The sequence below is a fragment of the Talpa occidentalis genome, unplaced genomic scaffold (assembly GCF_014898055.3).
Source record: "Talpa occidentalis isolate TD23 unplaced genomic scaffold, MPIMG_talOcc4v2.1 talOcc4.7, whole genome shotgun sequence".
Classification (NCBI taxonomy): Eukaryota; Metazoa; Chordata; class Mammalia; order Eulipotyphla; family Talpidae; genus Talpa; species Talpa occidentalis.
Genome location: NW_023605083.1, coordinates 4,820,588 through 4,832,750, shown reverse-complemented (window position 1 = coordinate 4,832,750; position 12,163 = coordinate 4,820,588). Strand labels below are relative to the sequence as shown.

Below are 12,163 nucleotides of genomic sequence, written 5' to 3'. Positions count from 1 at the left end.
TTGCAAAGTGCCCCGGGCACAGCATTCCAAGGTAACCTCAGAAGTTGGTCTCTAGGCCCTGAGGCTACCCAGGACCAAAGAAACCACCTCCAGAGAAGGCTGGTTTGGGTGAGCCCCAGAGAGCACTGTTACCCTGGTGGGGGACTCACCTCCGTGCGGATGGTGCGGCTGCCCTGGTTGGGGCAGGTGTTGACATACAGGTCGAAGAGGACACTGGGTTCAGCCACCTCCAGGTTGGGATCAGCATCTACTCCAGCTTCCAGACCCTGGAGGCCCCCAAATACCACGAGAGCATGCCTGGCAACCCAAGGAGGGGGTCAGGGACGGCTCAGCAAGCAGCCCCAGGCTCCCAGCCCACCTCCTCACACAGAGAAGGGGTCCATTCTGTACAGTTTTGCCCCCACCAGTCTGGTTCCTGGCGCCGTTCCTCCTCCCCGGCCTCTGCCAGGCTGGACCCACCTGAAGCTGGGAATCTGGGCGGAAGCCACATCGGAGCCGTGCTCTGACGTCCCAATGGTCAGGTCATACCCGTCCTGGAAGGGGGCCTCGGTGAACACAGCACCTGGGGGGAGGCCAGCTCAACAGGGGCCCTGTTCCCGACAACTGCAGAAGCTGGGTGGTGTGTTTACAATGGGGTGCAAGGTTGGAGGAGGGGAATTTCCGGCCAGGGAGCCCCACCTAGTCTGGGTCAAGGAGCAAAATGGAGATTGGGTAGAACGGGACTACCAGAATCTCTTGATTTTTCGGGTCCTCTGGCCCCTGTTCCCAACACCACAGCCGACTACAGATGACAACGCCTCCTCCTCAAACGTCAGCAGCATTCCAGGCAGTGCGTTCAGGGAGACCAAGGCCCAGAGAAGGAAAGGCACTTGCCCAAGGACACACAGCAAGTTGGTCGGACAAAGAGAGGACCCTGTTCTGACTTTTGGGGAAAGCAATGCTCCCTGCAGCCTTCTAGACCGTGAGCTGGAGGGTGTTCCTAGGAGCACCCTCTGTCCTTACTGAGGCAGGAGGCCAGTCGGACCGTGTAGCCCCAGTAGAGACCAGCCTTGGTGCGAGGGTCCTGGGATGACACGACTTTCCCGTGGCGGGTCTTGTTTTCTGGAGGGGAAGCAGAGAGACTGTGAAGATGGGGTGAGTGGGACAAGAAGGTGGGAAGAAACAGCCGCAGGGTGCCGCAGGGTGGCCAGGCCGGGACGTTTCTGACCTGTGAGCAGCTTCTGGTCCAGGCGCACAGTCACCCGAAGCCCTGGTTCCAAGTTCTTGTCTATCTTCACCTCCTGGGGAGAAGCCGCAAGAAACGGGTGCTATTCCCCACCCGACCAGCAGGGGTCGCCTCTGCCCCAGATTTGGTTAGAGGCACGAGGTCCAGCTCTGCCCACTCCAGGCAGTTACCACCACTACTTGCCATCTGGCACTGAGCAGGGAGTATTCTGGGAGTTGATGAAGCCCCAGGAGTCTACATCTGAAGACTCTGACACTCACTAGCTGGAGGGGTTTGAGCGGGTCACTCCACCTCTGAGCCTCAGTTTCCTCCTCATGTAATAGGAACTTCCCATAATAGTGGTCGTCCTTGCATAGCACAGCCCGGCCTGAGCGACTTCTGAGCATGACAGGTGAGTGCTTGTGTTGGTGCTGGAGAGTGCACTCTTCCCCGGAGGGCGCACCCACAGCATCCGCTCTGCTCTGAAAGTTACCTCTGGCCTAGCTGAGGGCAGAGCCCTCATTTCTACGTTTCTTCCTCTGACCCTAGAGCCCGGCTTGAGTGAGGAGTTGCAGACGAGCAGCCTCCGCTCAGGTTTGTTTGGCATCAACCCAAACAAGGGCCCATCTATTGCTGACTTGCTTTCTTTTTTTTTTTTTTTTTTTTTTATAGAGGCATGCTTTATTTATTTATTTATTTGTTTGTTTATGCATACACTGGGTACAGTCAGAAGCGCGCGAGGGTGAGAGAATTCACCAGAGCCAGAGCGGGGAGCAGAACAGGCAGAGGACCAAGGTACACTGCTGAGGGGAGCAGCGGGCGGCAGGAGAGGTCTGCACGCCATGTGGGACCCTCCTCCAGTGGCCGGGGAGCAGCCAGGGATCGAACCGGCGCCGCAGAGGCTGCGGGCAGGCCCCTGACTTGCTTTCTAAACAACAGTAAATGCACTCCTGGCTGTATCTACTGAGGCCTGCCCCAGGCTCATCTCTGGCCCAGGGACAAAGACACCTGGGTTTGGGGGTCCCCACCCATATCCTCCAGCCTGCCTGCCCGCCAGGCCAGCGAGGCTCCGGGAAGTTCAACCCGGCCAGTCGCCCGTGCCCACCTTCTTCATTCCACAGTTGACGAAGGAGCCGTGGCCCGGCCGGGTGGGCCGGTCCACCACGATGCCCTCTCGGAACTCGGACTCCTCATCCTGGCGCATGTGGTGAGGGCTATCCAAGGGGTTCAGGAGCCCTACGAGGAGAGGGCCACAAGGAGTCTGCCAGGTGCCACAGGTCCAGCCCTGCTGGAAAATTGGGTCAGTCCCCACCCCCTACTCTTACCTGCAAACTGTAGATCCTGGTGCTTGGGGAAGAACGCCTTTCTCAGGTACCTAGGAAAGAACGCAGGTCTCAGGAGTCTGGGGAGGCAGCCTCCGGCCTACCTTCCCCCCCCACCCCCTCCCTCATGCTCAAGGAAGTCTGCCCTGCATCCCCTCTTACTGCGGACACTCCAGGTACTGCAGGATCCGGGCCAGCTGTACGCACGCCTGCCCCTTCTTGCCAACTCCCCGGAATTCCCCTTCCACAGTCCTAGAGAGAAAGTTAGGGCTCAGAGCCTGCTTGTCCCTTCAAGAGATCCTTCACCCAATCTGCAGGGGCTGCTTTGCAACTCTACCCAGCAGTGGGTACAAATGGGGGTACTTCAGGCAGGGCTCAGCCCTGGTAAGGGGCAAGGAGCAGGCGAAGGCAGTCTGTCCAGGTAGCCCTCCCTTGTCCCTGAGCACCAGTGCCCCGTGCAATGGTCCCTACTTGGCATCTTGGCCCTCTTCATCGAACACCACAATCTCGTCCACGCAGAAGATGGCGCAGGCTCTGGCTATCTGGCCCGCCAGGTAGGTGCGAAGCTCGGGCGACTGGGCGTTGTCCAGGATGGAGCCCGGCAGGGCCACACTCAGGGTGTAGGGCCGTCCTGGGCAGGAGAGACCTGGTCAGTGGGAGAGCGAGGCCCATGCCCTCCCTCCTTTCTCTGTCCCCAGGGTCCAGAGTTAGAGAAGTTTCCAACAAGGAGTTCTGAGATCTAGCAAAATAGATCCAACTCTGTCTTGGGGTTTCAATCTCCCCAAGAGGAAAACGGACTGAGTGGTCTCGGGCTCCCGTGAGCAGGGCAGACCACGGGCAAGGCAAGGAGTGGCCAGGGGTTCCTCCCCTTCTTGTCTCAGTCTCCACTGTCAGATGGGGTGACGATGAGAGTGAGTAGCTACGAGCCGTCTACACGGGCACATTCACCCATAACCCTAGGGAGCTGTACTGCCTGGACCCCCACCAAGGAGGACTCTAGCCCAGAGTGCCCAAAGACAGGGCTCAGCTCACAGGAAAGACAACACCTGAGATGTAGGCTCAGGCTGTCAGCTCCAGAGGGACCACCACATGCTTGCTTGGGGGGGGTGGGGGGGGTCATTCAAAGAAAGCCATGTAAGATCACCCACAAAGGGCTGCCATGGTATTTGAGACAGGACATGCCCATCACCATCACAGTAACCACAGCCGTATAGGGTGACTCCTGACTCTCTGAGGCTATGGTCTGGCCCAGGAGAAAAGATGTCATGTGTCAGGATAGATCCGGATATACTGATGTTGGACATCCAGGACATAATGTGGGAGGAAAAGCCAGGCCCGGAAGTGCATGGGTAAGACAGTCTGACTTGTATAAAATTTTACCCGCACATCCACCTGAAATGTCTAGGTGGGCAGGACATAACGTCTGGGCAAACCTTCACTGTGGTGTCTGTTGTCTTCTTTAGTTTTCTGTATTGTTTTGAGCATGTATTATTTGGTTTTTGTTCATTTGATTGAGGATGTATTATTTGTAATGAGGAAAAAAAGCATTTTTAATGTGGAATAAAAATAATTAAATGAAAGTGACATTAAAGCACACAGAAGATGCTCAGTAAACTAAAAAAAGTTTCAATCGTGCACACTTGAAACTTAATGTGATAATGTCATGTTACTTCAATTAAAAAAAAAAAGTAAAACTCTAGCGATCGTGATGGTGCTGAGGCTCTAGAGGCATAAAGTTACCAGAGACGCTGCTTACCCCCACGGGCGTGGATCCCGCCTGAGGAGATAGGACTCAGTTTTCTGAGTGTCTCCCTTCTCTGGGTCTCAGAGTCCCCATCAGAACACACTGTCTCCATCCTCTGGTCTCTAAGGACCCTTCCGGATAGGACCTTCTCTGCCTGGCCAGGACCCAGCCTGCTTACCCCGGTCCTCGCTCTGCGCTGTGGCCTCCTCCTCCTGCTGGCGCTTTGCCTGTTCCTCCTGTGCCCGCTGCCGCTCCAATTTTTTCATCATTTTGAGGTCCTTCCATTTCTTTTTTTCCTCTTTCTCTGGATAAAAGGACATCCGGGTCGGTGGAGGGGAGAGGGACCAAGAACAGTCCAGGACAGGTTCCTCTCAGGGCTTCTGGCTCCTTCCTCTCCACTTCGGGTGCTGTGGAACCCACCAGGGACAAAGCTGGTGGCTCTCCCCAAGGTTCGACTGTGCACTGCCAGAGTGGTCTGGGGTAAGGATGCCCGCAGACACTCCCCTCCACCGCCCACCCTCCTCCTTACTCTGTTGCTTCCACTTTCGCCACTCGATCCTTTGGCCATGTTCCCCCTGGGGTAGGATGGAAAGAACAGGAATGAGAGGCTGAGTGGCCACACCTGAAGGGTCCCCCCTGCTGCTTCACCTGAGCCCGCCCTTGTAATGGGGATAGGCAGGAAGTGAGGGAATCCCCCTACAGCCGCCCCGAGAGTGCGCCAGGAGGCCAGGACCTGCGGGAGCCCCGCGCCCGGGAACATCCCGGCCAGTAACACGCGCGCAGGGCTCAAGAGGACACCGCACCTGCCCACCAGGGCCCGGGAGTCGACAGAGGCGGCACGTAAGGGCTCGGGATTGCGAGGAGGCCCCCCGAGTCCGCGCCGCAATCAGACTACCCGCGGGGCGGCAGTGGGTGCCCAGACCCGGCCCGGGCCCAGCTCCGAACCTATCTCGGGGACGGACGCACGCGGCCACGAGTGTGGGCGCCTGGGCCTTCCCGGGCCGGATCAGCGAGAGGCGGGAGCGCGGCCCGGCTGCCACGGGGTCCCGCGCGGCTGGTTCTCGCGCCCCTCCCCGCCCCCGCCCGGGCCCAGCTCCCTGCACCCACCGGGCCGCAAGACCGCTTCCCCGCGCGCTCCGCCATGTTGGCCGCTCACGCCGGCCCCGCCCCGCCTGCAGACACACCCCTTCCGGCCAGCCCCCTCCGCGTTGCCCAATCGGAGGGCCAAGGGCGCTCGGGGGCGTGGCCGAGCAGCCGGCGGTCGCCCAAGCCCGTGGGCGGGGCTGGTGGGCGGGGCTGGAGCCCAGGGCTCAGCCAATCGCCGTCCGGGGCCCTGGGGTGACGCCAGAGCCGCGCAGCGCCCGGCCTCCGCGGGACCGCCAGGTAGGTGCGGGGCTGGAGTGGGACTCAGAGCTGGCACCGACCTGGGAGAGCATTTCACCCAGGTCTTTATAGATGCCTTCATTTACTCCCTCTCTCTTTAATTAGCAGACTTTATTTTTTATTTAATTTTAAAAAAGATTTATTTATTTATGCATACCTGAGCTGGGGTACAGACCAGAGATGCGGGGGGCGGAGGGGGGGCGGGGGCGGTGAGAGGATTCACCAGAGACAGAGTGGGGAGCAGAACAGGCAGATCTGCTGAAATACACTGCTGAGGGGAGCCGCGGGCGAGACAGGAGAGGTCTGCTGCGCCTTGTGGTTTCTTCCTGGCCGGCCGGGGATTGAACTCGTGCTGCAGAGGCTGCGGATTGCTTCATAGTGCAGTGCTTAACCCCTTGCGCCACTGGGGAGGCCCTTATTTAATTTTTTAAAGATTTATTTCTTTATGCATATAAGAACTGGGGTGTAGGCGAGAGCTGTGGGGGTGAGAGGATTCACCAGAGACAGAATGGGGAGCAGAACAGGGGACAGCAGAGTCTGCTGCGCTATGTGCTCCCTGGCCCAGGCCATTGTGGGACTTCGTGGTGGTAACACTTAACCCCTAGGCTATTGGGATGGGGGCCCTGGTTATGCTATTACTGAATTGTGTGACCAGACAAGTTGCAAGTGTTTCCACTTCTTTGGGCCTTGTTTCTATGTCACCAAAAAACATTTGTACCAAGAGGAGGCAGGGATCTGTGGTTCACTGAGCTTCCATTCTGCCCGAGTCCTCATCAGAGATCACACTGGAGCTTATAACGCACAAAGAAGCAGCCAACAAGCGTGTGAATAACTTAAAATTTTATTATGGGCAAAAGTGTTGGCTTGAAGACTCAAGCCTAAAGGCCACTTTCCATAGTCAAAGGCAGGTAAGAAAATGGAGGGCTGCCTGAGTCTGGGGCCAGTGCAGGCTCAGGACCAGGGCTGGGATTCAAGCCAATGAGGTCTTGAGACCCTACACCCTGAGTCACGGAAGGGCAGGGGAAACAGGTCAGGGAGACAGAAATATAGGCCCATGGGAGGGGGTGCCTGACTTCCCCAAGACCGGGGAGGAGGGCTCCTCCCATCTGCCTCCATCCACCTCCAACCTGGCAAGGGCTGACACCTGGACCAAGATAGAGCCCAGTGGAGCATCAAGGACAGGTCAGGCAGGCCCCAGGCAACTTCAGGGCTTGAGCTCATCTTTCCACTTCTGCAGCCTCTTGTCCATGGCCTGGAGCGTGGCTTCATCCTGCTCCAGCACAGACCTGTCAGATCCCATTCCCCACACCCCCAGCAGGCCTTGGGAAGCTTGGGGGTGCTTCCTTCCCCCTGCCATTTACCTTCACAAAACAAAAGCGGATATAATGGTCAAACTTCTTCTGGTGTGGCGCACTGAAGAACACGGACACTGGGATGGCTGCCAGGCCCTGGGAGGAGAAAGTCTGTGTCTCAAGGTGGCCCACAGCTCCAGGGGACAGAGTGGTCCCCAGGATGGGGGTGAGGGAGGAGAGTTAGCTTCAGTGCAGCCCCTCCCAGTGCTGAGACAAGGTTGCAGGAAAGTACCCCAGAGCATCCTTTCAAGTCCCTTGTGTAGAGAGGGGAGTTGGAGGCCAAAAGCGCAAGACAGGGAAGGACCAGAGGAGAAAAAACTTTTTAGAATCATAGATCTGAGCTGGATGGGCCTCAGGGTTGAAGGGCCCACTCCTCACTGTATAGCTGGGAAGACAGAGGCCGACAGGCAGGAATTCCTGTCAGCGCACACGGCACCTCCGTGCAGTTAAAAACTGGCTCCCTACTCCTTGAAGTGGAGATGGCCCTGTGCCAGGGCTCATGGCAGAGGCTGGGCTGGATTTTGGGCGCCCTTGAGCAGTGCACAACCTGCAAAACCGTACACAGGGGCCCTGGCAGAGGCCCAGCTCACCTTGTTCTTGATCATCCATTTGACGAAGCATTTGTCATAGGGCTCGTCCCCAGCACCAGGCAGGTCGGGCATCCTCTTCTCTGCGGGAGAGAGGCCGTGCTGAGGCTGGGCCCCTCCAGCCCGCCTGCTCTGCCCAGCCTGGTCTGTTCTACTCACTGAAGTCTGAGATGTCTGTGACCAGGAAGTAGCTGCCCTCGGGGACCACGGGCCTCAGGCCCACGGACTGCAGGCTGTGTATCATGTGGTCGCGGCAGCGCTGTATGGCCTGCGGGAACTTCACAAAGTAGCTGCTGGGCTGGCCAAAGTGTTGCTGCTCCCGCTGGAAGTTCTCGGCCACCGCGGCCTGGGCGGGCACATGGAAGCCAGTGAGGGGTGCCCCGACCTGTGGCCAGCCTAGGCTCTTCTGTTGCTCCCCTCCCCAAGTGGTACCCCCGCCCTCCTCCTCACCTGGGCCTGCGTGGGGCAGTGATAGACCGTGTTCTGGTGTACGGTGCGCAGGTGCTTCACGAGACGATCTGGACCCAGGACCCAGCCCACCTGGACCAAGAGCACAGGTCAGGAGTGAGGCCAGAGCCTGGCCAGAGCCCATCCCAACTCCCAGGCCTACCTGGCCTGCCAGGTATGACGGGGCGGTGAGTTGCCCCCACCCTTGTAGACTCACCTTCCAGCCCGTGGTGCTAAAGGTCTTGCCAGCACTGCCAATGGTCAGGGTACGTTCCCACATGCCAGGGAGGCTGGCTGCCCAAGGGAAAAGAGAGTAGCTGCCGAGACGGGCTGTGGGTGAGGGGAGGCAGGGTGGCCAGGCCCCAGCACCCATGCTCTGTACCCCTGGCCTGAGCTAAACTGTCTGTAGGACTCACTTCATCTCACCCTCTGACAACTCTGCGGCAGAAGTGATCATCCCCCTGCTTTCTGTTCTCAGGGGGAGGTCAGATGCCCCCTCCCATCCCCCAACCTCCCTCCCAGTGCTAATCACTAGGCCTGCAAGGGCTTCCAGCTGGGCGCAAGGGCCTGCAACAGTGACTGGGCAAGGTCCCCGGGGGGCGCTGGGCTCACCGATGCTGACGTGCTGGTGCCCATCAAACACCAGCCACTGATAGACCTCGTCGCTGACACACACCACATCGTGCTGCTGGCACAGGCTGGCCACCAGCTCCAGCTCTGCCCTGGAGTACACCTGCGGGCCCCTCCCCAACAGAGCCTGCTCAGAGGAGACAGAGCCGCGGGCCCAGCCCTGTGCCAGGGGCTCTTTTTCTGTCCCACCCTACGAAGGCCCGTTGGTAGTGAGATGATAGAGAATATGTATACCGGGCTCTGCCCCCACTCCTGGCACAGAGCTCCAGAAATCTTTGAAATTTCTAAGTGATGAGGGCACTGGGAGCACCCCTCGTTTTAATATTGTCTTTGACCCTGTCCTTGACCCGGCTCCCGGGCCCTTGTGAATTGCTACGCATTAGAGCGTCTGTAGTTCTGACCAGGCGATGGGTGGGGTCTGGGGTGGGAACTGAGCACCAGAAAGACCAAATGTAATCAGAAGTTTGGCGTTTTCGGCTTCCCTCCCCCCACTTCTCCAGAGAGAGGAGGGGCTGAAATGGAGTTAAAAATTGACAAGGAAACTTCCATTAAAAACCCCGATAGTGTGGGGTGCTGGGAGCTTCCAGGTGGGTGGGTGCCCCCATGGGGACAGAGGTTCCTGTGCTCGGACCCTGCCGACCTCACCCGTGTGTGTCTTCACCTGGCTGTTCATCTGTATCTTTCAATCAACTGCAAATGTGTTTCCCGGAGTCCCATGAGCAAACTAAGTGACCTGGAGGAGGGGGCACGGGGCCCCACTGGACAGCTGGCGGGGCGGAAGCACATGGGCCTGCCATGGCACAGGGGGAGGCGCTGGAGTGGCAGGCGCCCCTGCCGCACCCTCCGCACCTGCGTCATCTCCAGGGAGACAGCGTCGGAACAGAATTAAAGTGACTCCAGTTGTACGACCCGCCTGGTGTCCCAGGATTGCGTGGAGCTGAGTGGCATGACCGTGGGGGTGTGTGAGAGCAAAGGGGAACAGGAGGAAGATGGGGTTCTCTGTGACCTGGCTCCGGCTCCCGTTTGACAAATGGGACGTGATGTCACTGTCCCGGGGTCATGGGGAGGGAATGGGGGTGCCTAGCCTGCTCCATCACCCCTGACTTGATATCCCCCCAAGGACGTCTGTCCTATCCTGGGGCCTCCGTGCCTCCCACTTCATGGATGGAGCAACTGAGGCCCCAAAGCAGCCATCTAGTGACAGAGCTGGAACCCAGCCTAGAGGGGCCCTGAATAGAGGTCTCTAAAGTTACCTTTCCCAGGGGGTTGTTGGGGGTGTTGAGGATGAGGACTTTGGTGCGAGGAGAGAACTTGCTGGCCAGCTCTGTAGGGTCCAGTCGCCAGTTGCTACTGCTCTCCAGCTTCCCCTCCTCAGCGGGGCTCTGGAAGAGGGGGTGGAAGCGGGTAGCAACATTCACCAAACAACTCCGGGGCTTCTTCCCCCCAGAACTAACCCCATCCTCTCCCCACATCGCGCCCCCCACGCTGGAGAAACTGGCCTCCTGCATTTCCTTCCTTCTTTCCCATCTCCCAGGGACCCCCTCTGCCCACTCACGCCCCAAGCAGCATCCTCACCGGCCTCAGGGACACAAACACGGGGCGACCTCCTGCCATCAAGGTCATAGGTTCATAGCAGTCGAAAAAGGGCTCAATAATGATGACCTGGTACAAGGGTCAGAGACCAGGGTCAGGACCACCCTGACCATCCCCCCCATCCAGCCCAAACTTTGCCCACTCACCTCATCTCCTTCATCCACCAAGGCCTGGAAGGTTGTGAACAGGGCTCCGTAGGCACCCACAGTCACCAGCACATTCGTGAGTGGGTCTATCTCCTGTCCTAGCAGCTTCCCAAAGAAACTTGCCAGGATCTTTGTCAGTGGCGGGTAACCCTACAGGATAGCAGGGGTCAGCCACTTGATGGCCTGGGCATTTTTTTTTTTTTTTTTGTTCAGCTGCCACCAGGCAATTCTACCACCTTCTAGCAGCAGGCTGGGGGCAAAGTCAGCTCCTATGAGTTGAATTCTCTCGTCTCTTCTGCCAGCCTTTACCACAAGCCTCTTCTGTACCAGGCCTGGGGCCCAGGGCACAGCACCCAGGAAGTGGTGGCAACTGCACTTTATTTTTTATTTTATTTTTTTAAAGATTTACTTATTTATTTATACAAGCACTGGGTACAGTCAGAAGCGTGGGAGGGTGAGAGAATTCACCAGAGCCAGAGAGGAGAGCAGAACAGGCAGACTGACAAAGTACACTGCTGAGGGGAGCAGCGGGCGGTAGGAGAGGTCTGCACGCCATGTAGGACCCTCGCCCAGCGGCCGGGATCAAACCAGCGCTGCAGAGGCTGCGGGCAGCTTTGCAGCCCAGCACTCAACTGCTGCGCCACCAGGGGAGGCCCAGCAACTGCACTTTAAACACCTCCATTAGGTCTAAGATGAACATTGGTGTCATCCAGTCTCCCAGAAGCCTTGCAAGAGAGGTTTTTTTTTTTTTTTTTTAAGATTTATTTATTTATGCCTACAAGAACTGGGGTACAGGCCAGAGGTGTGGGGGGTGAGAGGATTCACCAGAGATAGTGGGGAACAGAACAGGCAATTGACTGAAATACACTGCTGAGGGGAGCAGTGGGTGAGTCAGGAGAGCAGGAGAGGTCTGCTGCACCCTGTGGGTAACTCCCTGGCCAGGGATTGAACTCGTGCTGCAGTGGCTGTGGGTAGCTTCATATGTTGCATCTTAACCCCTTGCACCACCCGGGAGGCCCAAGAGAGGTATTATTTGACAGGTAGAAAAATAGAGACTCCAAAAAGGAAAACAAACAAACAGAAAAATAGAGACCTAGAGAAAGGAAATGACTTACCCAAGGTCACCCACAGTTGAGGTGTAGGATTAGGACCTTATGCTGCAGCTTGGTGTGTACCCCACTTTGAGAGAAAGACTGAATCTGTAAGCTTGTTTACTGAGGGCCCTTATAAAACACTAAAGGCTAAGCCAAGTGCTAAAGCCTAAACTAACTTAATAAACTAAACTAAGTAACAGAAAACCTGACTTAACCATATTTTCTGAACAGCACAATTTACCATGAGCAAAGTTAAAAGACAAAGATAAAAAACACTGCAATATAAGAGAATGAGGCAAAAGACATATTTTATAAGAGCTTCTACAGGTAATAAGACAAAGACATGCCCCCAAGTGAAAAATGAGGTAGGTCATGAAAGAAAAAGATGCAAGTGAAAAGAATAATAATTGAAGGAAAACCAAATAAAAGCAACACTGAATGATTCTTGCCACAGTTGACAACAAATGGGTCCGTCTTCCCTTTAACCCAAAGTGTGGGCTATCCTGCTGGCTCTAAGCAGTTGGGTGAGGAACTTCCTGAGGGCAATTTTTTTAAAAAAGATTTGTTTATTTATGCATATAAGAGCTGGGGTGCAGGTCAGAGATGCGGGGGGTGAGAGGATCCACCAGAGACAGAGTGGGGAACAGAACAGGCAGACTGA

The 12,163-nt window shown here is 56.9% G+C and overlaps 1 protein-coding gene across 1 annotated transcript in view; it reads right to left on the bottom strand.

Moving 5' to 3' along the window:
- LOC119232904 (kynurenine--oxoglutarate transaminase 1) overlaps positions 1–12,163 on the bottom strand; it is a 32,549-nt gene that overhangs the window by 2,024 nt on the left and 18,362 nt on the right. Inside the window, exons 6-27 of the mRNA XM_054689606.1 lie at positions 10,409–10,558; positions 10,245–10,331; positions 9,923–10,051; positions 8,652–8,772; positions 8,257–8,333; positions 8,043–8,132; positions 7,752–7,938; positions 7,596–7,675; positions 7,015–7,101; positions 6,865–6,923; positions 6,781–6,797; positions 5,378–5,421; positions 4,800–4,845; positions 4,449–4,574; positions 2,998–3,157; positions 2,689–2,778; positions 2,530–2,579; positions 2,310–2,440; positions 1,208–1,280; positions 1,003–1,101; positions 460–562; positions 150–297 (exon numbers count right to left, since the gene is read on the bottom strand). Coding sequence (XP_054545581.1) covers positions 150–297; positions 460–562; positions 1,003–1,101; positions 1,208–1,280; positions 2,310–2,440; positions 2,530–2,579; positions 2,689–2,778; positions 2,998–3,157; positions 4,449–4,574; positions 4,800–4,845; positions 5,378–5,421; positions 6,781–6,797; positions 6,865–6,923; positions 7,015–7,101; positions 7,596–7,675; positions 7,752–7,938; positions 8,043–8,132; positions 8,257–8,333; positions 8,652–8,772; positions 9,923–10,051; positions 10,245–10,331; positions 10,409–10,558 — 2,154 coding nt within the window. The remainder of the gene's footprint in view (positions 1–149; positions 298–459; positions 563–1,002; positions 1,102–1,207; positions 1,281–2,309; positions 2,441–2,529; positions 2,580–2,688; positions 2,779–2,997; positions 3,158–4,448; positions 4,575–4,799; positions 4,846–5,377; positions 5,422–6,780; positions 6,798–6,864; positions 6,924–7,014; positions 7,102–7,595; positions 7,676–7,751; positions 7,939–8,042; positions 8,133–8,256; positions 8,334–8,651; positions 8,773–9,922; positions 10,052–10,244; positions 10,332–10,408; positions 10,559–12,163) is intronic.